Raw genomic sequence first — 21,709 nt, forward strand, 5'->3', positions numbered from 1 at the left:
CTTTATATGTTGCTCTGTCACTAAGGGATTCCCATAAAATAAGAATACATCCTGAAGCATATCAGCAGTGTAGTTTAGAACACACAGAAAATGAAGAGAAAGGTACTTTTCAATATGAGCAAGGGTATCCAAATTGTGCCCTTAACAACCTGAGGTTTGAGAATAGCTTTACTGATTTATTTTAAAAGCTTTTCAGTTCACCTTTAAGCTTTGACTTAAGGAGACAGTGATGATAGCTGTTTCTTGAACCAAAGGAGAGTATTAAATACAGGAGGTATGAGACCCAAAGGTGCAATCGTAGCTAATAGATTTCAATAAGACAGAAGCAGCTTTTTTATGCAGCCCTACAGTTTTGGCAAAGAAATATATATATATATATGAAATTTTTGTATCACTTTGCAGTAAGAGGTAAAACATGATTGACTCTCTTTAATATTCACTATAATAACATGAAACATGACTGAATTCTCCTGGTATCCTCCTGCATGTGTTATATTATTTCATAGGAATTCTGCTGTGAGAGGGCAGTGGAACAATGTCTTCATATAAAAGCACTACTGCAGTTTCTCAGAGAAGAGAGTAAGTAAAGCAGTGCCATTGGAGCCAAAGGTGTGGAATGGAATTGTCTGGAATGGCAAGGAGTTTCAGACTTGTAAGATCCTGGATGCATCCTTTCTGGATGGTGTTCATCATGCATCCTAGTAAAACCTCCGCTTACCAGGGCACTTCCTTTGATTTTTTCCTATATGCCCATGTTGTTGTTTTCCTCTTCTTCTAACATGACAAAACCCCAGGAGTTTCAGGAGTTTCTAATCTGCAGTGCAACCCCTTAGCTCCCTTGTCTTAGGGAGTCTTGCCCTCTCCTCTGCTAAAACCAACCCGAAACACTCAGTGGTTGCTAAAAGTTTTCCATATCCACATCCATGCCTGCATTCACAGAGGAGTAGCTTTGGAGTTCTGTGAAAACAGGCCCTTCCTCAAGTCTTATGAGGAGCAGTTTCCTGGCCAAACTATTGTGGGAAGCAGGCAAGCCAGCTGAAGCCAGCAGATAGGAATGGTAGCACTCTCTGAAGTTCAGCCTGTACATCTCCAAAGCTTTATATCAACCCCTCTCAGCATGTTAACAGGGAGGCGCTCACACCTCAAATTATCATCCCAATCCGGTTTTCTCTTGTTCCAGAAAGCAGGAAGCTCCTCCCTGCCACGTCTGGATGTTACCCCCTGAGGTGCCATCCAGCAGCACAGTTTGTGGGCACACAAACTGCAGTCAGCAGCACATCCTCTTGCTTACCTGTGGCAGAAGCCCAGCTGCATTTTTAAAATCCGGGTTCAGTGTGTGCTTGTTCACAGGTTTCAACAATAGAAGAATCTTTTAACTTAGAAGCAGAACCAGCCCAGTCTGTAATTTCCAGTCATTGAAATGACAAACTGAGAGCTAGCACTGACATTTTTTTTCAGAACATAACCAGGTTTTTAGATGTGATGTTTAGAAACTAGTGTTTCTAACAAGCAGATTGTCTTGCTTTCGTATCATCTGGTTTTATTTACTACATTTGTGCTGTTAATGACTGGTTAAAATGAGTACCAAAAGCCCATATAGCCTTTCTTAATTCCTGCATTTATTAACATAGAAAGAAGATCAAACAAAATCTGCAGAGCTCTAGTCATCAACAAAATAAAATAAAAAGATCTTAGTTACCACAGGGAACAGTGAAGACAACCAATTTATTTGTAGTCTTAGGATACACGTCATGAATGTCACTACTTTGCTCGTGACAAGCTGAAGGAAGGTATCTTTTTTAAGCCTGGAAATCCAGGTTAATGATGAAACTGGATCCAAGATTAAACACTTTCCTGTCTAAAAAACTGCACTCCTTGTGTCTGTTTTCACATATATTTATAGAGCCTCAGGCATCACAGCACCTATGGAGGAAGTGATACCATCAGGGGTATGTTGTGCCTACCTGCTGTTGGATTTCAGTAGATACATTGCTCTCCTTTGCTTGCTGTCTTAACCCACAGCAGTGACTTTATCAATCAGGGTCTTTTCCCAAGGGTTATCTGCTTCCAGCCTCCCCCCCATAAATACAGCAGAAGGAAGAGAAATTATTACATTATGTAGAACGTTCACATTTTCTTCTGAGTGCTGCACTCCTGGTGCACATGTGCTGGCTGGGGAGTGCAGAGCTGGAGTGTGGATGTACTAATCACCATCAGGGTAATGTGAAATGGGGGGGGCCTGCTACAGTGTCCCTGCAGGATGGAGAAAAGTAGAGAAGAAAAACATTGGCTTTATTAGTTAAATGAGATTGGAGTGATTACTCTGCTTTAAGATTGCAGCTCTGCTGCAAGCTATGATTGAGAAACACTCATTGGTAGTTAGCTGCAGTGGCTGTGGGAGAATCCTGCTGTGATATTTCATTTAATGGCGCTCTGAAATTTTCCCTTCATTGCAGAATGCATCTCTGATGTCTTTCAGAGGTCGTTGTTTCTTTTCCTTAGACCCAGAGAAAACCTTTTGCTGTGTCAGGGAAAGGTCCAACACTCTGTGTCCCAGCTGATTTCAGGCTCTGAACTGGAGAGCTGTGGTGTCCTTTAGGTGAACATCCTAAAATGCAGAGTTGCCAGTGTCTAAACAGAGAGCAACCTGCAAGGCTGTCCTCCTCCTCTTTCATTTACCCCTCTCAGTCTCATTAGGCAAACGAGAAGCTTGATAAAAGCCACTTAAACTTGACTAAAATCCTTGCTGCATGTTGATATCAGCAGGAATTCTTCCGTAGACATTGAGTCCAAGCTAAAAACTGATCCACAGACTTGGTTTAGGTTGATTTAGAACTTTAAAAATTGAAATCACAGGCTGCAGCTGGGACCATTAACCTTGATAAAGTGCCCTCTTTCCCTTCACTGCAGTCACGTCCTCTCTCTTTATCATAAGGATCATAAAAGCATAATTTGTCTCTCTTATTTTGACAGGTTTTATCCCACCTCCACTGATCTTTGGGGCTGGAATCGACTCCACGTGTCTGTTCTGGAGCACGTTCTGCGGCGAGCAAGGAGCCTGCGCCCTGTACGACAACGTGGTCTATAGATACCTGTATGTTAGTATTGCTATAGCCCTGAAGTCTTTTGCATTCATCTTATACACAACCACCTGGCAGTGCTTGAGGAAAAACTATAAAAGATACATCAAGAACCACGAAGGTGGTCTCAGCACTAGTGAGTTTTTTGCCTCTACTCTCACCCTAGACAATCTGGGGCGGGACTCGGTGCCCCAAAATCAACCACATAGGACAAAATTTATCTATAACCTCGAAGATCATGAGTGGTGTGAAAACATGGAGTCTGTTTTATAGTGACTGTGGAGGGGTGAACTATATTAATAATACAAGGGTCCTTTTTAATAAAAACAAGGAGAGAGCACGAATGAAGATACACAACTGCAAAACAACAGCGGCAACACAGGAAACTTTTTGTCTTTTTCTCAAAGTCAGACCCAGCCATGATTCTTGAGAACAGCATCTTCTGATGGGATCGCTTGTGACATCCTGCAGGGTGATGGAGAAAGCAGGGAGCCATTTGTGGCTTGGTACCAGCCCCCTTGATGACAGTACGAGCTCCCAAGGAGGGCATCTGCAGAGGTTCACTGGAGAGCTCGGCACACGGACAGGCTTGGGCATGAGGCGTAGAGAAAGCGAGGTGATGATGGCAATAGGTGTTTGCAGTTGCAAACGGGGTCCTGGGGGTGTGTGGAGCCCCCACAGCGTGGGCTGAAGGGTTGGCCAGTCTGGGTGCTGCTGCTCAAACCTGCTGTGCTCTGCAGTGGCAAAGAGGGAGCGATGCTGGATTCATTCCACCAGTCACACTCTGTCACCAGCCACGAGTCCACGATAAATACCTTGAAAGCTGCTGGAAACCTTCCCGGTGGCGAGCAATGCTGTCAGGGGTATCCAAGTCCTTCCAGCCCAGGCTTATTCGCAGATTGCAGCTCTGTGGCTGTCTGTGAATAGCTGCGCTCAGATCTCAAACCCAGTAGAGTTCAAGACATTTGCTCACACTTGCCAAACGTGCTGTCATTTTTAAAGGGGGATGAGTTCCAAATACTTATCTGTGTAGTCCTCTAATAAGATGTTTTTTAAAATTACTTTCAGATCTATGTTAACCCTTAAATGGCTGACACTTTTCCATAGGGAGGATTTATTTATGCTAGTTTGGGGAAGGATCCTGTTTAATTCACCCAAACGTAATGTGACTCAAGGGGTTTGTTTAATCCTCTGCGTTTTTTATCCATACGCCTTCATTCTAATATGCTACCAAGCCAATGAAGACACATAATATGTTTTTAAAAAAGAGAACGAATGCACTGTGTCTCTCTATAAAAACAATTGTCAGTTGGAGAATTATAGATAATATGATGATTTACATAATATAGTTTTTTCATATTCTATGTGACTCAGTGAATACATATATATGTGGAGAGGCTGTTTATGTTCTCTCCGGTTTTTAAAGATATATATATATATATATATAATTTGCAATCTAGAAATTGTGTGGTGGATGTTTTCTTTAAAGTGTGTGTGTGTTTGTGTGTGTACAAGATGAGAGGAATACTGACCTTAATCCTTTAACCCTCACAACTGGCATTTTATTTTCCACCTGAGAAATTCTACTGATTTCAGTGGAAGCCGTGTGAGGAAGACGTAATAACTTCCCCTCCTGGACGCCACGTTTTGCCCTTAGATGTGGAAATAGTGTTCCTCTGGAAGGCTGGGTTATGGGAGCAGAGGCTGGCCAGCATTGAGCAGCTCAAACTTTCATTCAGCTCCCTGGGAAGCATCCCTGCAGGAGCAGATTCAGCTTTGCTCTTACAATGCAGTCCTACCTAAGCCTGTAAAAATCACGGGGGAGCTTTCATCTGATTACAAGAAGCGTGGGGGTCAGGCTTATTTTGTTTGCATATTTTTGTTTTCCAAAACATTCCTGCTGGGAAGCAATACAAATTGGTGGTGTCTGATGAATCTTTCCCCAGGAACCAGGCCCACTTCCAATGGACTAAATGTCAGAAGGGTTTTAAGGGTTAGCATCGTAACAAAGAGCTCTTTTTTTTTGTTTGAATTTTGAAGCTGTTGTGAACTTGAGGATGTTTAGAAAAAGTATCCTGGCACGTTGAGTCAAATGCTGGAGGTCACTTCCATGCAGCTGGTGAAGGGGCCGATCTTCCCCAAGTCCTTATCCATTGCTGGCAGTGGACACACCAGACCTGGCACGATTACAGAGGGTTGATAACTTGCCACTCATGTTCAACACCTTTTTAGCAGACTTTACTTTTATCTAGGCATTGCAACATGGGTGTGGGGTATCAAACTGCTTCCACTTGACTGACTTTACATGTGTCTTTGTAATTTATGCACAGCATTATATGTTCAGCAACAATAAGGGCAGGAAAAAAAGGGTGTATCAAATAAACTCCACTGTGCCAAATACTCCACAAATATTGTAACTGCAGATATTTGATTCTTGGGTTTCAGCCATGTTAAGAATCACTTGATTAATGAAGGAGTTTAAGGAAAAAAAAAGGTTATTAAGCTATGCAGTGCCATTGTTACGCTGGGTGGTAAATGATGCTTTTTAGATCATTAGGTTGGTTTAGTATATCCTGTCTGCTAAAATAGAGATACTGCATCCATAAAACAATGAATTTACAAAAGGCACTGGGTGCATAACGGTCTCATAGAATATATATAATTGTCAAGTATAAGCCTTTGAAATCATTCTGTACAGTTCTCTTCATTCTGCAGATTTATTACTTAGACTGCTGTCTTTTCAAATGTTAGCTCATAATTTTATACTATACACACACATTCAGACTCAGAACACAAATGTCACGGAATAGAACCTTTCTAAAAGCCTGATTGCTTGAAATTCCATAACCCCTTTCACAGTTTCATGATTTTCCCCTCTGAAAGTCTAAGGTGAAGGAGAATAGCACAGTGACATGATGCAAACAAAACAAACTCCCAGTGTTCACAGGCTGTGGTTTGTCGGTACAGTCAAAAGTCCCCCTTGACCAGAGTTATAGAAACAGGATTCCAGGGCACGTAATGGTTCAGTTTTTATTTTTGTTTATTTTTTTTCATTTGATCTCTTCTCTTAGTATGCATGGGGGATGCAGTTGAATGGGGTTACTTACATTATTTTTAAGCTCTAACTTGAAGTTCCTACGTGATTGTTATTTTATTTCTTTTGATAATGCAACTTTTGAAAAGCTTCCTCCCCATCCCACTCTTTTTTTTTTTTTTCAAGGTTGCATCCAATGCCTGCATCACGAAGGGCTTTGCTGTCAGTACTTTGGTATAGATTTAAGAACAGAGCTTTAGCTTAAAGAAAATACACAGACCAAAAGCTTCATCCATCCCAGCAGGCATTTTGGGTTTTTTTCTGATTTCAAAACCACAAGCCAGTTTTTCCTGCACCGCAGTTTTTGTTATAGAATAGCAAATTAATAGTGTCACATATCCTTCTGCTTCCCAAATTGCAAATATGGGCCTTTGCCTGTCAGCACTTGGCTTCCATCCCTCAACTGCCTTAACAGTGCAGGAGACTTAAGAGCAAGGATGGAGTTGGAATGGAATGGTGGAATTTTTTTCCCCATATTCACGGGGAATTGAAATTCAGGGGTTTGTTGAGACCTCAGTCTCAGCAGAAATGTTATTTTGACATTTCCAAGCACTGTGTTCCCTGTGTGGCTGCCTGCTAAGGAATGGGATTTTTGAAGAAATAAATTACTTGAGAATCCCAGTCCCTCTGGGATTACGCAGTGGCCTTGCATGACTTCAGGTTGGGGTTTCCTTTCCCTTGCACAGATCCCACCTTGGCATGGCCCTGGTGGAATCAGAAGGGCACCCCAATCTAAAATTGGTGCAGATGACATTAGAATCAGTTTCTTTCCACCCTTGTTAAAAAGGTGATGCATTTACAGAACCTTCTTTTTATACATACAGAAATCATCCACTTTCCTGACTTTGCCCAGCACATCTTGGATGTAGGATGGACCTGAAAAGGCCGTCACTTGAATTATCACTTGAATATCATAAACCTTCCATTCCTTGGGAATTCAGCTAACAGGGATCTCCCACTGCCATGCCCCTGCAAGGTCCCTTGAACTCCTCTGTGCTGCTACGGTTAATCTTGATTGGGTCTCACCTTGCTCAGAAGGTGAGAAGGGAAAGATGCAGAGAGGAATTAGCTTCCATTAGCTGACTTAGCTGTACTTCCAAATGCTTCTGAGTTGAACTGATGGTCTGCAGACATTTGGAAAGTGATTGGATTATTTCCAAATGGCTGAGATGCATTGGCTTATTTTTCCTTGGGGAAAAAAAAAAAAAGTTAAAATTAAGGGAATTAAAGAGATTTGGAGTCCCTCCTATCCCCATCAGAGTTTTATGTTCATCACATTGCTGTTGGAGGCAACGTACTTAAGGTTCACCTTTGTGTCTCAGATAGACACACTTTTTCTCTCAGTAAATGTGGTCCTAGGACACAGAAAGGTGACTCCATCTCAAAACCAGCAGTTTTACCCCAAAGCAAACTTAAGACAACCTAAAGGCTACCAGCACTGCTAACCTAAAGGCTACCAGCTAAAGCTACAAGCTTTAGCTGCCAGTCCAGCCGTGGCTGTTGCTGCTCAGTCACAGCTCAGTGTGCTGGGCCTGGTATTTTCTTAAGACTTAGACATTCTTGGTTTGATGTTCATTTTATTCCTGGCAGGTGATGTGGGGAATTGTCAGTATAAAACATACATGCAAATGCTTCACTGGACTGATGTGATAACAGCTTTGTCTCTTTATTGACAAGGGTTTCCAGACTTATTCCTGCTCTGCCTTTAGACACAGCCATGCTCATCTATCCCCCTAATTTCATGTGAATGTGTTTGCAGACAGAAGCAGGTTTGTTCTTGTTCTCTCTCTAGATCTGATTAATGCATGCAAAGCTCACAGGCTTTCTGTGCACAGGGCAGAGCACCCCTGTGTATAAGCAATAATACTGACCTCCCATCTGCATTGGGAGTTCTGGCTTTTCTGACCTAAATCTGAGTTCACCTCTCCCAGTATCCCATAGTGCTGCTGGGACTCACCTGTTTTGTTGGAAGCAACTCCAGGAGACAGGCAACCAAGACACAATTGGTGGGAACAGAGGCAGCAGTTTATTAATATGGACAGTCATATGGTGGGAGCCTTTGGTGTGAGCCAGGCTCAGCTGTGGTTATCCGATGGTTGAGATTGATCCGAGTAGGAAAGGACATTGTAACTGAGCCCTTCAGTGTCCCTGAAAGGATTATCCACCCTTCTGTGCTCCTGGATAGTCCTACCTCCCCCAGACCCATTTCTTCCTTTCTCCAGCCACAGTTCTTCCTTCCCCCTGCTGGCAAACCACAGCTCAGCAATACCAAGTCAATACAAGGCATTCAGAGTTACTGGCTGGCATTTACATTTGCCTGGGATGCCAGCGGGTCTCACTCAGTGTTACAGATGCTCAGAATATTATAGTTTGTTCTGCTTATATACACTAAATCTATTTCTTCTAGGCTGCAAATTATGTTTTCTATCATTCCATTGACATTTCTAGCCAATCTGAGTCTTAATACAATTGCTTTGCTGAAAAATGTCCTTTCAGCAGATCTTAGACATGAGGTACTTCTTTATTAACTAATGTTGCCAAGTAAAATCTTCGGCCATTGTCTGTTCCCTGGATCCAGTGGAGCAGGAGGAAGCTCTGCCTGCTCAGAAGCAATACTGGTATTTTCTGTGGCAGAGTATGAACCTGGACAGCTTTTCTTTGAGCTTTAGTCTCGTCACAGCTGCTCGTCTATGGGCATCCCTTGGTCCCAAAAGGACACAGGGAATTCAGGAGAGGCCACATGGACAGAGGAATCCATTTGGATGGCTGCACGAGTAGGACTGTAGGATGTTTGTATTGTTCATGCTGTTCTGTTTGTCAGAACCTTGCTTCAGTCCCTGTTTGTTTGATGAATGGAGTGACCCCAGGGATGGGGTCTTTGGAGTACAATGAATTTGTGATATTTAACCCACTTTATTCAGATTAAGTGTGGCAGAGAAGGCTGTCCCACCCTAGGAAGGAAAATATTAGCCATGCCCTGACAGTTTGTAGTGCTGGGCTTGTTCTACACAAAGCTGGTGTCTGCAAATGGCAGAAAGCAATAAGAAACTTGTCAGCTCCAACTCAGCAAATAATCTATAGCAACTTCATAAATGAATTTTCCCTTTTATTTCTTTCTTGTAAATTGCTGAGGGAACCAAGAAAATGCTTCCAAGTGTATTTGCAAGGTCGTTTCTGCATATCATCTGTGGTCTGGAGGGGTTGGAAAAGCTTTCTTGTAATTCATACACATTGGTTTGTTCTGGCTGCACATAGAAATCACACAGGATATTTCTGCTCCCTGAGTTCCCTATACAGGAATTTTCTCATCAGTACAAATGTTTAGTTCAAAAGTATGTGATTAGGAATTGAGTAAGAGGATCCTTGCTCAGTGCCAGTGGGCAGGGCGCCACTGGACGCACACTTGCTCCAGGACAGCAAGAGTGCTGGCTTCCAACTCACAGTCGCCTTTCCAGGAATATTCTCTCACAGATGCTTGAAATTCTCAGCCTTTCCTAATGTTCCTACCGGTTAACACATTCATTTGAGTAATTACTGAGAGCAAACACCAGAAGGGTATGAACCCAGATGAAACCAAATTGCTATTGAGGTGAAGCAGGTGGTGTAAATTTTATTTGCGATGTTTGCACAGCTCTTGGATCAGAAGCAAAAACCTCTTGGGAATTAAGAGAGTTGTATATGGCCTAACATCTTAGTTCTTCCCAACTGAATTGCCCATTGGTGGGACAGCAAAAGGCATCTTTCCCTGCCACATATATCTTAGCCCTTGAAGCCCCCTTTTTCTTTTGCAGTATGGCATCGCACAAATACCAGTGCATTTACTCCTCAGTGCTATGTTTTTGGTGCCTCACAACTCTTAACTGTGAACTTGAGGGGAAGAAATGACCCCTCTTCTTCGCCCACAATGCTTCCTGCCTGATCAGAGGAGGATGGTGATCCCCCTGGATGACTCACAGCTGTTTCCCTGAAGTCTTATCCAGCAGTGCTCTATGATTGCAGGTGGTGGCCTGTTCGCTGTGCTCAGGGGTCTGTAATTTATCTACAGCCCCACATTGCCTTCACTATGTTCTTGGTGCAAAGCACAGTGAGGAGGTTGTGCATGACTGCCCCCGACAGATGCTAAGGGCTGCTGGTGGTCTGGGACCACCAGGATTTGTGAGTCTCCATGTTAGCACATGAAAGCAGCTTCCCTCACCTACTTTTGGGAAGGAGCTGTCTCAGAGCAGGTTCAGTGGGAAGCTGGAGCTGCGCTTGGACCGCACAACAGAGGGGCTCTCCATTCACTTCGGTACCACATCTGTAGGGAGGAGGGGTGGAGAGAGAGCAGGGGAAGAGCTGTGACCTTTTAAAAACCCATAGTGCCTACCACTGCAAATGGAACGCTGTATTGTATTATATTATACGTGACTACCATGTAAATAAAGTACAATAAATGTGGTGTTCGTTAGGATTTTGATACAAGTCAAATGCAGTCTGCAGAAATGTTTTGGTTTTTTTTTCTCTGCTGTATGTACTTATATCACATTCCAGGCACGGGGACGTTTGGAGTTGTGTGAGCTAGCAATGCATAAATGGCATTAGATGGGGAATGTTTGCAGTAAGACTGTTTTAAAATTCCTTTTGCCCTGTATAGATGAGACCCAAGCACCATCTGAAAACCAGCCAGAAGGGAGGGAGTGGGGGCAGCTAAACAGGCAGGAGGAGAGCAGCTCGTGACGAGGTTTTGAGCAGAAGCAACCGCTGCCCATCCAGTCCTTAGCCATGCTTCATTCATGGTGGAGGGAAAGCAAAGTTTCAGTTTGGCTGATTTCTCCTTGGTTTGTTTTCCTGCTGCAGAGGCTGACCAGCAACATATGCCCTGCCTGTGTAACCTGGTCACCCCCCACCCCTGAGATCCCTTAGCAGCAGCTACAGCTGAGCAAACTTGACAGCTTAAAATTCAAAGCAGATTGAGAAAGAAGTTCTGTTCTTAACCAGTTGGCTCCTCTGTGTCTCTGGCAGAGATTGAGGAGCTTGTGTTTTTGGCTAATAAGAATATTAGGAACTTAACTTCGTTCCTTAACTCACTCCCTTCTCCATCCTTCTGTTTCTCTGTGCTGTAATAAATAACACATTTCTGAGAGGTCTGCCATGTGCCCTCCAAATCCTGATGAATCTCTTAACTGGTTTGGTGGTGGGAGTTTCTCCAGGCTTCAGAAGCTCAGGACTTCTCTGACAAGTGTTTGCAGCCAGTGTGTGGCTGTAATTTTCCATTGGTGCTTGGAGGATGCTTCCACACTGATCGTCTTGTTGGAGAACAAGAACACCCCATGCAGTTTGTCACACCTATGGCTCAAAACTCCCCTGCAGAGCTCTCTGCAGGGTCCACAACACTGGAGGAGTATCTACCTGCCTCTGTACCAGACCAGTCCGTGATGTTTGTCCCTCATACCATTGATGTCCTTTACAGTCACCTGGGCAGAGCAGCATCTGTGGGTGGTTGGTTGTGGAGAAGGTTCATCCTGCACAGCACATCTCCCACAGATTGTCTGTAGCAGCTTGTGTGGGAGCTGGATGAGCCCACGTGCCACTGCCCCTGCCTCACGCTGTGGGTTACTCTTTTCCTACAGTGCCCAAGGAAAAGAAGTCCTTAGAAAGGTCTTTGAAGTGTGCTGGTTTGACTGCTGGTAATTTTGCAGGTGTTTAGCAGCACTTCCAAACCAAACCAAAACCTGGTTTGGAAAAGGAAATGTTTCACTGTACAATTGATTTAAAGAAAAGAAAAAAAAAAAAAAAGAAAGAGAAACCACATGCTCGATATATTTTGAGTACTGTGTTCTGTATTTTTGCAGCTTATATTTTCCAGATGAGCAGTTTAGAAATAATGTGATGTGAAATACATACTGTAAGTTTGCTGTAAATTATATTAAAATCACTATTTTCATTCTTCTCCTGTCTCACTGGATGATGTCTTTGGTTCTCCCAGGTTGGCTGGCTGGGCTTGTATACTCAGATTGTCCCAGAAAGTTTTCGGTTTCAGTAAAAGCAGGATTGATAGTTCAGGTTGGAGGCTGGATGTTGAGGTTGAAAGTTTGCTGGAAATGACAGTGGGGGTGAACATGTTCCTATGCATGTGCAGTGCCTTCAGAGGAGAAGTCCTGCTGAAGAAGTGGTTGTGACAGATTTTTGGGAAAGGACAAGATGAAGTTTCATTAATGGAGAAAGGAAAGGGAGAACGAGGACATCCTAGATGGTTGCAGAATGGAGGAGCTTGAACACCTGGAAGCCAGTAAAATGAGGAGGAGCTCAGAGGGAATGAGTTGAGCAGTTGGGAAAAATGCTGGATGTCTCCGTGGTGACAAATGTGTCTGACACTCTTTGTGTCAGTTCAGCTGTGGAGGAAAAAAAGAAAATGAGCTTTTGGCTGAAATAGCAACAGCTCAGTGAAGTGGCTGAGCCCTGCAAAGCACCCTGAGCCCCTGCAGCTGTAGGGACTTCTTCATCTCTGTCAACATACCCTGTGATGTAGAATCAGGCCGTGTTCCTGAGAATTCAGTGATATCCACTTCCATTTGCTCTAGCTGCTGCGTTGGTCAAAATGAAAATAAGCACTTTTTTGACCCATTGTTTTTAAATGTTTCAAATCTGTTGTATGAGAAGAGTAGTTTTCTCCTGAGGTTCTACAAAATGATGCTAAACAAGGCAATTACATTCCAACTGAGCTGAATATTCAGTTATTCCTTGTTTGTTCCATTTTTTATCTTTCCCTGTTCTAATTCCCTCTTCTGGAAGGCAGAGAGCAAAACAAAGATTAAAAGTCAGAAAAAAAAACCCACAAACATTTTACTGCAAACAAGTTCAATCCAACCACTGTTGCTTTGAATTCGCTTTCTAACAGCAGAAGCTTTGGAGAACAGTTCAGGAGGGAGGGAGGAAGGCTGTGAAAAACTGTTTCGCTAAATGTTGACAGCAAAGAGTCTTTTATTTATTTCACTTTATTGGTTTCCCTCAGCCCAGCTACTGCTGATGTTGGAGCCTGCACAGGCTCCCTCTAAAGGCATCATTCCTACTTGCTCCACTGGTCCTTCCTGGCAGGTCCCCACTGTCCCCCACAGTGGGTGAGCACATCAGCACACATCACACCCAGTGTTTTAGGACCTCCCTTCAGCTGCTGTAGACCTTGTGTTTTGGTTACTGCATCTGACAGAACTGGGCTAATTGGGTATTTACTGAGCTGAATTCTGTTGTGGATGCAGATTATTAACCTTTATGTCACCTAGAAGATATTACACCTGGTAAAGTTAATGTTTTGAGACTGGGAGGTTAATGTGTCAGTGCTCAGCCCTCCCTAATTAGCAACAGAGCTGTGTGTGGCTGTGCTGTAATTAGAAAGGACTGAAAGATGGGTCACATCAGTGGTATTAGTTTATTGCCTCCTTCAGCCCCCTCTGATCCACCTCTTCCTTGCTGTTCCAGGACCTTCCGTAAGTCTTGATGTTGTGGTGCCTGTCCCAGGGAGAATGTGATGGCTGGAAGCCTTCCCAAGGCTAGCCTGAGCCTGAGCTGGGTCTGAGGCAGCAATTGGTGATGATGTCTGGGGGGCTCCAAGCTGAGGAGGTTGTGTTCCTATCAATATGCTTAGCTGATGGTCTTAGTTCTGCATGAGTTTTGCTCAGCTCCTAAAGCCTTGGGTGCTCTTTAGGGTGCTCCTGAGATGGCTGAATGGCATGGAGTAGTTGTTAGGGCTTGGAAGAACTTGTTTAAGGTTTGCATTCTCGTGTTCCATCTGCTTGCAGCCAGAACTTGCCCTGGGTTGTGTGTGTACTGGAGCGAGGACCATGAAAAGAGCAGTCTGGTGGTCAGGAGTGGGGAATGTTGGAAGATGAAATATGTCATTAGAATTGTGGACTTCTGAACCACAAACATTATTTGAAGAGCCTTGCTCAGCCAGTCAGAGAAGAAAGACAGATCCAATGTTGTTCATGGCAGGGCAAAGTTAGGTATTTAACCCTTGTTTCTGGTTTCCCATCACTCTTGTGACAAATATGTGCCAGGCAGGAGCATGGGTTTGTGCCTTGCAAAAGCAGGAATTGCCTGTCTATAGAAAGCTGTTTGCAGCTTGTGTCCACGCTGACCCTAAGCAGCCAGAACTGTACTCTCTTTTCACTCCACATCCATGGTGTTCTCCTGAACAGGAGAAAAGGGTTGTTCTGAAAGAGGCAGCTGTCTCTTGATCCACAACTCTTCCATTTGTGCCTCCTTCTGCTTGTCTTTCAACTCTGTAGGGATGGATCCTGCCTCACATGGCAAGTGATGACAGGTAATGACATCAGACATCCTCCCGTTCACTGCTCCCAAATAGGCTCCCCGTGTCCTGCGTGGCAAAGGACACCTTATGTCATGCAAGTAGCTGGGAGAGATGCACATGGAGCTCAGTAAATAAAGGCACCTGGTGTAAGGCTGCTACTGCACAGGGCAGAAGGAAACTGCTTGGCACATTCCCAAGTGATGCTGTTCTCCACGAGCTGCAGCAGAACCTCCAGTCAGCATGAGCTGAAACTGAGACAAGTGCTCTGCATCTTTGACAGCAGGAGTGCTTGTGACCCACACTGAAGGTGGCCAGATGCAGGCTGATTAATGAGAGATAGAAGGAAAAATTACTAATCTTTTTAGCCTGATTGGAAGAGGTGTTGCCCATCAAGACCACCCTTGGTTTTGTGAGCCAAACTTCAGCAGCACGAGGAGGAGCCTCAGGTATCTCCTCCATAATGTGCTGAGTCTTAGCTCCTTCATGAGGTAGCAAGTGCAGGAAAAGTGCAAAACCAAACTGCTAAATACAACCAGTCAGAATATTCCCTGTGAGTAAAACAAAGTCATTTCCTCCAAATTACTGCTTTTTGGTGGGAATGTCTCCGTTTCAGTGGCATTTCATGCAAACAAAAGCTGATGAGCTTGCAGTGTCTTGTTGGAATTGAACCATTTAGAGTTTTCTTTGGGAAATTGTAGCTTGAATTCTCTCAGCATATAAAATAAGTTAGAGTATTTGGACCTTTATCAAAATTAAATGTTTCTATTGCCTTTGAGCAATATTTTCTGCTTAACATTATACTTGTGTGGAAATTCTGAAATTCAGTGTTTTGTTCTACTTTGAAACACAAGTGAACAAAAACCTTCTGGAGTTTTTCACAGATGCCTTTTGCCAATCCAGACCCCACCAGAAAAGTATTTCAGGTACACGACCAGCCTGGTGGTCCCCTGGGATGTGGGAGCAGACGTGGCTGCTGCCAGGGAATTGCAAGAGCACACAGTCACCCAGTAGCAGACCATGCTCTTGCCAGGCAGTGTGAGGATAAATCCTGCTTGTAAGCAAGTAAAGGTTTATCCATCACTCAGTTTCTTTTTCCCATTGATCCAGCCTTTGATAGAATAACTAATGTACTTAAAAATCAAAGCTAATGGTGCATTTTTCCTGTTAGCTTAAGGCCAGCATTGGTTTTAAAATTGGCTTTGTGTTTGTTCTTTTGCAAATTTGCACCTTCCCTCTCTGGTCTTCCCAGCAGGGGATGGGAACTTGCTGCCATTTTGATGCTTGAGCTGGGTTCACTCTCAGACTGGGGGTATTGTTCAGGGGCCGAGCTTGTTCATGTCCCACTCCCTTTGAGCACAGGCTGTGTAGCTTTAGCCTGAATTTTTTAGAATGTAGAGTAGGAAGATCCTTATTTAAAGGGTGAAAATCCATGGAGGTGAAGGGCAGCTGCAGAAACATGGTGGTTTTACTGGCCTTGTAGATATGAAAAAGCTTCTTCTTGAGGAGAACAAAGTGCAGCTCAGGAGAGTTTGCTCCCTGCCTGAGGTCTGTGGGGCTGTTGTGAACATTAGCTCAGCACAGGGACCTTGCTGGCTGCCACAGTGCTTTTCTGCAGAGCCATTCCTCCATCTCTCAGGCTGTTTAGTCCATTAGTCACCTCAGTGGCCTTAAATGAAGGAATTTGAGGTTTTCATTAAAAGCCTTGAGCCTGGGATGCTGATGCTCAGCAGAGGTCCCATTTTCACCTTTAGGAGGTGGCCAGAAAGAATAAAAATGGTCTCATTATACAGCAAATTAGGAAAATTTCTGCTGAGAGGTGGGAGAGCAAAGGAGATGGAAATTTTTATCTTATTCTTGGATGGACTTAGGAAGGCAGTGAGGAGTGAATGTGTCCCAGAAGGCTGCAGGATGGCCTGTGCAAAGTGAACAGGGGTCCTCAGGCTGCTGCCAGCAGACCAACACAGAAATTCAGCAAACAGAAATCCAGGAGGCTAAGAAATGCTTGGGATGGAGTGGAGCCTTATCCTGTTTTTCTCTCTTAGGAATGGCTTCTGGAATTAAACTTATCTCTCCAACCTTCCCTTCACATGCAGGAGAAAAGGGGCTGCTGAGCCGATGATTTGAATGATTGATACGATGACGTTGTTGTGGCAGCCCTTGGAGGATGCTGAATGCTACCCTGCCCCTCAGATTAATTAGGAATGCTTCTACCTGAAATCCTGGAGACCTTTTACTGCAAGCCTTGGGTGTATACAAAGCATATCTTCTCAATTCAGAACATATACTAATTCCCCACTGAAATCAGCACTCATCCAGTGCTAACACCCACACAAGCTCCAAATGGCTCTGGAAAGGAGCAGAGCAGCTTGAGAAACATGTAGATTTCTGGATAAAGCCAGAACATAGCCCAGCCTTTGTTGAAATGACATTTGAACAAAAAAAAAAGGGATTGATTTATTTTATTTTTTTCCAATATTGTGGAAACATTCTGCTGAACCACCTTCTGGAGATGCAGAAGAGGGTGCTGAGCTGCAAACCAAGATCTGCTCAGCACAGGAATGTTCTTTGGAGAAGATGAGGCTTGAGGGGACTCTGCCCTTCCATTACTTCTAGTCTGTTTCACTGTGGGTCATAAAGCCTGGTGTGCTGAGTTTTTCAAGTGCCATTAGTTTATGGGCTTGTTAACAGAAAGAATTTTGTTACCTTTCATGGTCTGAACCTCATTGAACCAGAGATCCCTTGGTGTAATTTTGATGGCAGAGTAGAATCATGTCAATAACATTTAGGATCATCTTTCTGAAAATGTTATTTGTGCTGATTCCTTTTTCCCTCCCTCCTTTCCCTGCTCTGTTATTGCCATCACTGGAATTATCTACCTGGTATTACTGTAGCTACATTTTTTTGTATGTAGTCATTGCTTGGGTTAAAGCTTTAGAAACAAGTAGGGCTGCCACCTTTTTGGGGCTGGGTTCAGAAGAGGGTGAAGCAGTCTTCAAGATGCATTTTATTTGGTTTTGCATGTGTATCCCCATTCAAAGCTTCAAATGGGAATGCAAGGGTATTTAAAAGCCAGGAGAGGCAAAACAAGTTAGAATTTTAAAGCATTGTTAGAGCACAGCAGGCCCAGTGATAGTGGAGATGTGAGACAATAAAAGGGTGAATCAGTTAATTAGGATGTTTAGTTAATATACTGCTACAGTCGAAACTCTTCTAGTGGCAGTGCTGCCTTCCAGTGTGAACGGAGGAATTGTTAGACACACCTGAAAAGAACAGGTGTGTTGTGTGGGTTGGAAATAAAACCATGTGTTTCAGCAAGGGCAGGAAAAAAATATCCAGAGGAAAGTCTTTATTAGCGAGTGTAGCTTCCAGAAGGGCTGGAGTTTGTAGGTTACTCTTGATCCACATCATACGTGCTGGCTTGGACTTTTCATAATGCTACTTCTGCTGAAGAAGCCTTTTGATGGTTCAAACTCAGAGACAGCCTGGCCTGGCATCATTCACCTTTTAGCTCTTCTTTTCCAGTTTTCTAGTTAAGTGCAAACAAGGCTGCAATGCACCAGGAAGAAAAGTTTTGGGTTATTTCTGGGGAAAGCAGTCTGAGAACCTACTGCCTGCTTTCATTCATTGCCTTTCTTATATGAGAGAGGAGCAGAGACCTTGCTGATTTCAGTAAGACATTTCTCTTAAAAGGTAACAACCTTTACAGCAGCCTGTGTTTTGATGGGACGTTCTTAAGATCTAATGCACAGACACTCAAGACCTTTCCTTTCTTTAGAGAGGTGAAAACGAGGTTTTGCCTTCTAGAAGCTCAGTATTAACTAAACAACCTATTGACTTCCCTCTACAAGGTGTCTGCTTTCTCAAGATGTATTAAACATGATAGACAGTCCTCTAGTCCCAGCAGTGCAGCATTAACCATGTCTGTGCACTGCCTCTGCTGCAGGACGCTCTTCCCAGTGACCAAACTGGCATGAAGGAACAGAGAGGCACTGTAGCTTCAATGCTGCAGAAATAGGTCAAAAACAAATGCTTCTGAGAACAGAGTAAATGACTTCACTCTCATCTGTGCTCCCTCACACACCACTAACTCATCAATATCTTCCTCTCTATGACAACCCTGAGAAAAACAAGGCAATTGAGGAGTAAGAGAGGTTATTTAAACAAGTATGCCGAGTGGCTTTCTGAAGTAACTCTTGTTCATTATTGATCTGCTGGGATTTTTTTGGAAGTTCTCTAGAGAGCAACGGGTAAAAACAAAAAGGGAAAAAAAAAAAAAAAAGGAAACCAAGTAACAAAAGACTATAAATCCTGAGTGGCTCTGTTCTTTTCTAGCTCAGGTTGGGCAGAGCTGCACATCACCACAGAGGTGAGATGCCGGTAACAGGCTGGGGTAGGCATGTAAGGATGAGTCCAGAACCCTTAGAAATATCTTTTAGACTTCTTCCATTTCAGATTTTATTCAATCTTTTAAAATTGCTATAGCTGGGCATGAAGGTGCTGTGTTTATAAGAGCTGCTGTCTCACCAGGGTGAGAGCAGAATGGCATTGTCAGATGTGTCCTGCAGAGCTGCTCTCCATCCCATACAGGATGTGCCCCCACAGGGTGGGGCTCAGCCCAATGGAGGTCCCATCCCTAGTCACACGTCTGTGCATAAGGGCAGAGTGTGCTCTTCCACAGTAGCAAGGAAGTTCCTCTTCAGTTTAATCGACTTTATCTTACCTTTTTTTTTTTTTATTTAAAGGGTTGTAGTTCAAATGTTGCCACAAGCCCAGACAGGTGCCCGTTTCATAGTTACAGTAAATAATTTACATGACAAATTCAGACATGTCCCTTGGTCCTATATTATTCATGAATGAAGGGCTTTTTTTTTTTTTTTGTTATGACAATGTTCCTTATTCAAACACAGTCTGTGATGTATCTCAGTCCTTGAGTTCATTTCCATGGCATCTGGCTGTTTGCCAGCCTTTTGTTGCTGTTTTCTGGTTTGCAAAATCTATTACCTAGATTGTATTTCTTCAGTTCGGTCACTGAGGGATTGAAACTTTTATATACCACAAAGATGTCTGTGTGGCTGTATAAGCCCCTTTGTAGTGAAACTTCACTCAAATGCAGATTTCCGAGCGTTTCCCTTTGCACAATTATTCTTGCACACAAAAAAATATCATTTGTATGAAGATTCATGGCAAAGGGCAGAAATATCCCCGAGGAAAACACTCAAGAATCATTTGTATAAATCTTCACAAACACTTCACTGTTCTTTGCTCATTTTGGCTTGCACAGATCTCACCCACGGGGTTTATAGATGTGTGGTTTTGGCTCCCTGGTGACCTCTGGGCCACCTGTTATCTCTGAGCATCTCTAATTCCATTCATTTTGTTAAAGGTGGGGAGGGCAAGGCTGCAGTTTCCCAGCTGCTTGCTGAATTTCTGAGGTGCAGAGCTTCTTGAGAAGACACACCTTGTGGCTTGAGCAGAAGATTCACCTCTCAGTCCTTTATACACTTCCATTTGGCCTTGTTTCCTGAGACCTTCACTCTTCACCCATAAAATGGGAGCAGTAACAACTCCTTCTTTCCCAGGTACTGTTTCCTTGTCATATCAGCTCAGCCTGCAAATGCTACAAGACACAGATCCAGCGTCATCTTTACACCCACTCATACAAATGAACTCTCATCCCAACAATGATAAATAAACATGTGCTATCTACGTGACACCAGGCAATGTGAGAGGGCTGAAACACAAATCCGTCCTTTTGTATTCATTTATATACTGCTGAAATATCTGAGGCAGGGGCATAATGGACCCTGGTGCTCATATGAGCAGTTTGCTCGTACCCAGCTGATTTTCTGCCTCTGTGCTTGATTGAATAATTGATGGTGCTTACTGTTTGCATTCATCCCATGGAATAGAAGTGTGTATAAAAAATAAATTATATCTGCTTCTCCCCATGAAAATAAGCCCATTATACATTAGTGAGAAATTAAAGATAACATTATCTATTTCTTCTGGGAATGTGTGGTCACAGCCTCGAAAAAGCTGAAATCCAGGTGAGAAAACTGACTGAGCGTGTTATTAATGCCCTCTCTGTCTTGAAAAACCACACTGATTAATTTGTTACCCTTTGGATGAAAAGGGTCATGGGTTATTTACAAACAAGTGTAATTTCTGCAGCTGTCATTACTCAGAAATGGGGTGGGGGGACGAGTGTTATTATCTTTACATTTATTTCTGTATTCAAGGAGGCTCCAATATGTCAGATCTCTGCTTTTGATACAGAATTCCTTTAAAAGAGAGAGGATACACCAAGCCCTCTCAGGAGGTGATGAGACTGCTGATCTAATTAGGAAAGGATTCAGAGCATTGCAGCCTCCTCAGATGACTTCACTAGAAGTTGTGGGTGCAGAGATGCTTTTGAAATTCAATCTGCTCATCCTTTATGTATCTCTGGTCCAAAGACCTCTGAGGAAGCCCCAGGACTCTGCAGAAAGGGGTGGCATCAGCACAGGATTAGCAGAATTTATGGTTTCTGAAGATAGTTTCGGCTTTCACATGAGACCAAAGGAAGTGCCTTGATCATTTCAGATCTTGAGCCATCCTCTACCATTTCTGATAAGTGCCAGGTGCTAATTCTGGCTTAAAATGCCCTGCAGTGGAATCTGAATAATTTATCTCCGTGTACACATTCTTTTTTTGTGCTTTTGGGCAGTGAAGCTACTTTGGTTACAATGGTGCCGAATTTTTTTTTTTTTTTTTCTTTTGGCCTATGTAGCTACTTCCCAGCGAAGGACCAAGGAATTTGTGTTTGTGAGGTTTGGGTCCTTGGAGGAAAGACTTTATGTAAATAGCAAATCCCAGCTGCAGAAGTCAGATAGGGCATCCTGCCCAAGTAGATGTTGTGCAGATCTACTGCCATGCAGCACAGCTGAGCTCAGCAGCACTCCCCTTTTGGGCTCTGAAGGATGGAAAGGATAATAAGGAGAATGCAAGTCAGAACCGAAGGGTATCAGTAGGGACTTGAAGAATCAGGTATGGAGCAAACCTGAGTTTTTTGGGGATCTCGGAGTTGAATAAATGCAGTAAATAATTTTGCTTTAACTTAATGAATGATCAGAGCTCTGTAGTGGAAAAAGGCAAATCAGGCCCTCCCAGACCAGAGAGCAGGACAATAGCAGGGACAGCCAGAGGGTGCATGTTGGGAGCGAAGTACATCTGCAAGCTGTGGCAAGTGGGTGATTTTACACAGAAAGT

At 43.4% G+C, this 21,709-nt stretch overlaps 1 protein-coding gene across 2 annotated transcripts in view; it reads left to right on the top strand.

The window, feature by feature from the left end:
• The window catches only part of SLCO3A1 (solute carrier organic anion transporter family member 3A1), a 144,502-nt gene extending 127,501 nt beyond the window's left edge, over positions 1-17,001 (top strand). Inside the window, exons 10-11 of one of the 2 annotated variants that reach the window (XR_003572830.1) lie at positions 2,974-6,480; positions 16,991-17,001. Coding sequence is in view for 1 of the 2 variants with exons in the window: in XM_027898338.1 (XP_027754139.1) it covers positions 2,974-3,353 (380 nt within the window). In the remaining variant the exon portion in view is untranslated. Of the gene's footprint in view, positions 1-2,973; positions 7,367-16,990 lie in introns of those variants that run through there. The other variant, XM_027898338.1, reaches the window with a different exon arrangement.
• The last annotated feature ends 4,708 nt before the right edge of the window (positions 17,002-21,709 follow it).

The sequence above is a fragment of the Empidonax traillii genome, unplaced genomic scaffold, assembly GCF_003031625.1.
Source record: "Empidonax traillii isolate 1590-97213 ecotype Southwest subspecies unplaced genomic scaffold, ASM303162v1 scaffold592:size536848, whole genome shotgun sequence".
Lineage (NCBI taxonomy): Eukaryota > Metazoa > Chordata > Aves > Passeriformes > Tyrannidae > Empidonax > Empidonax traillii.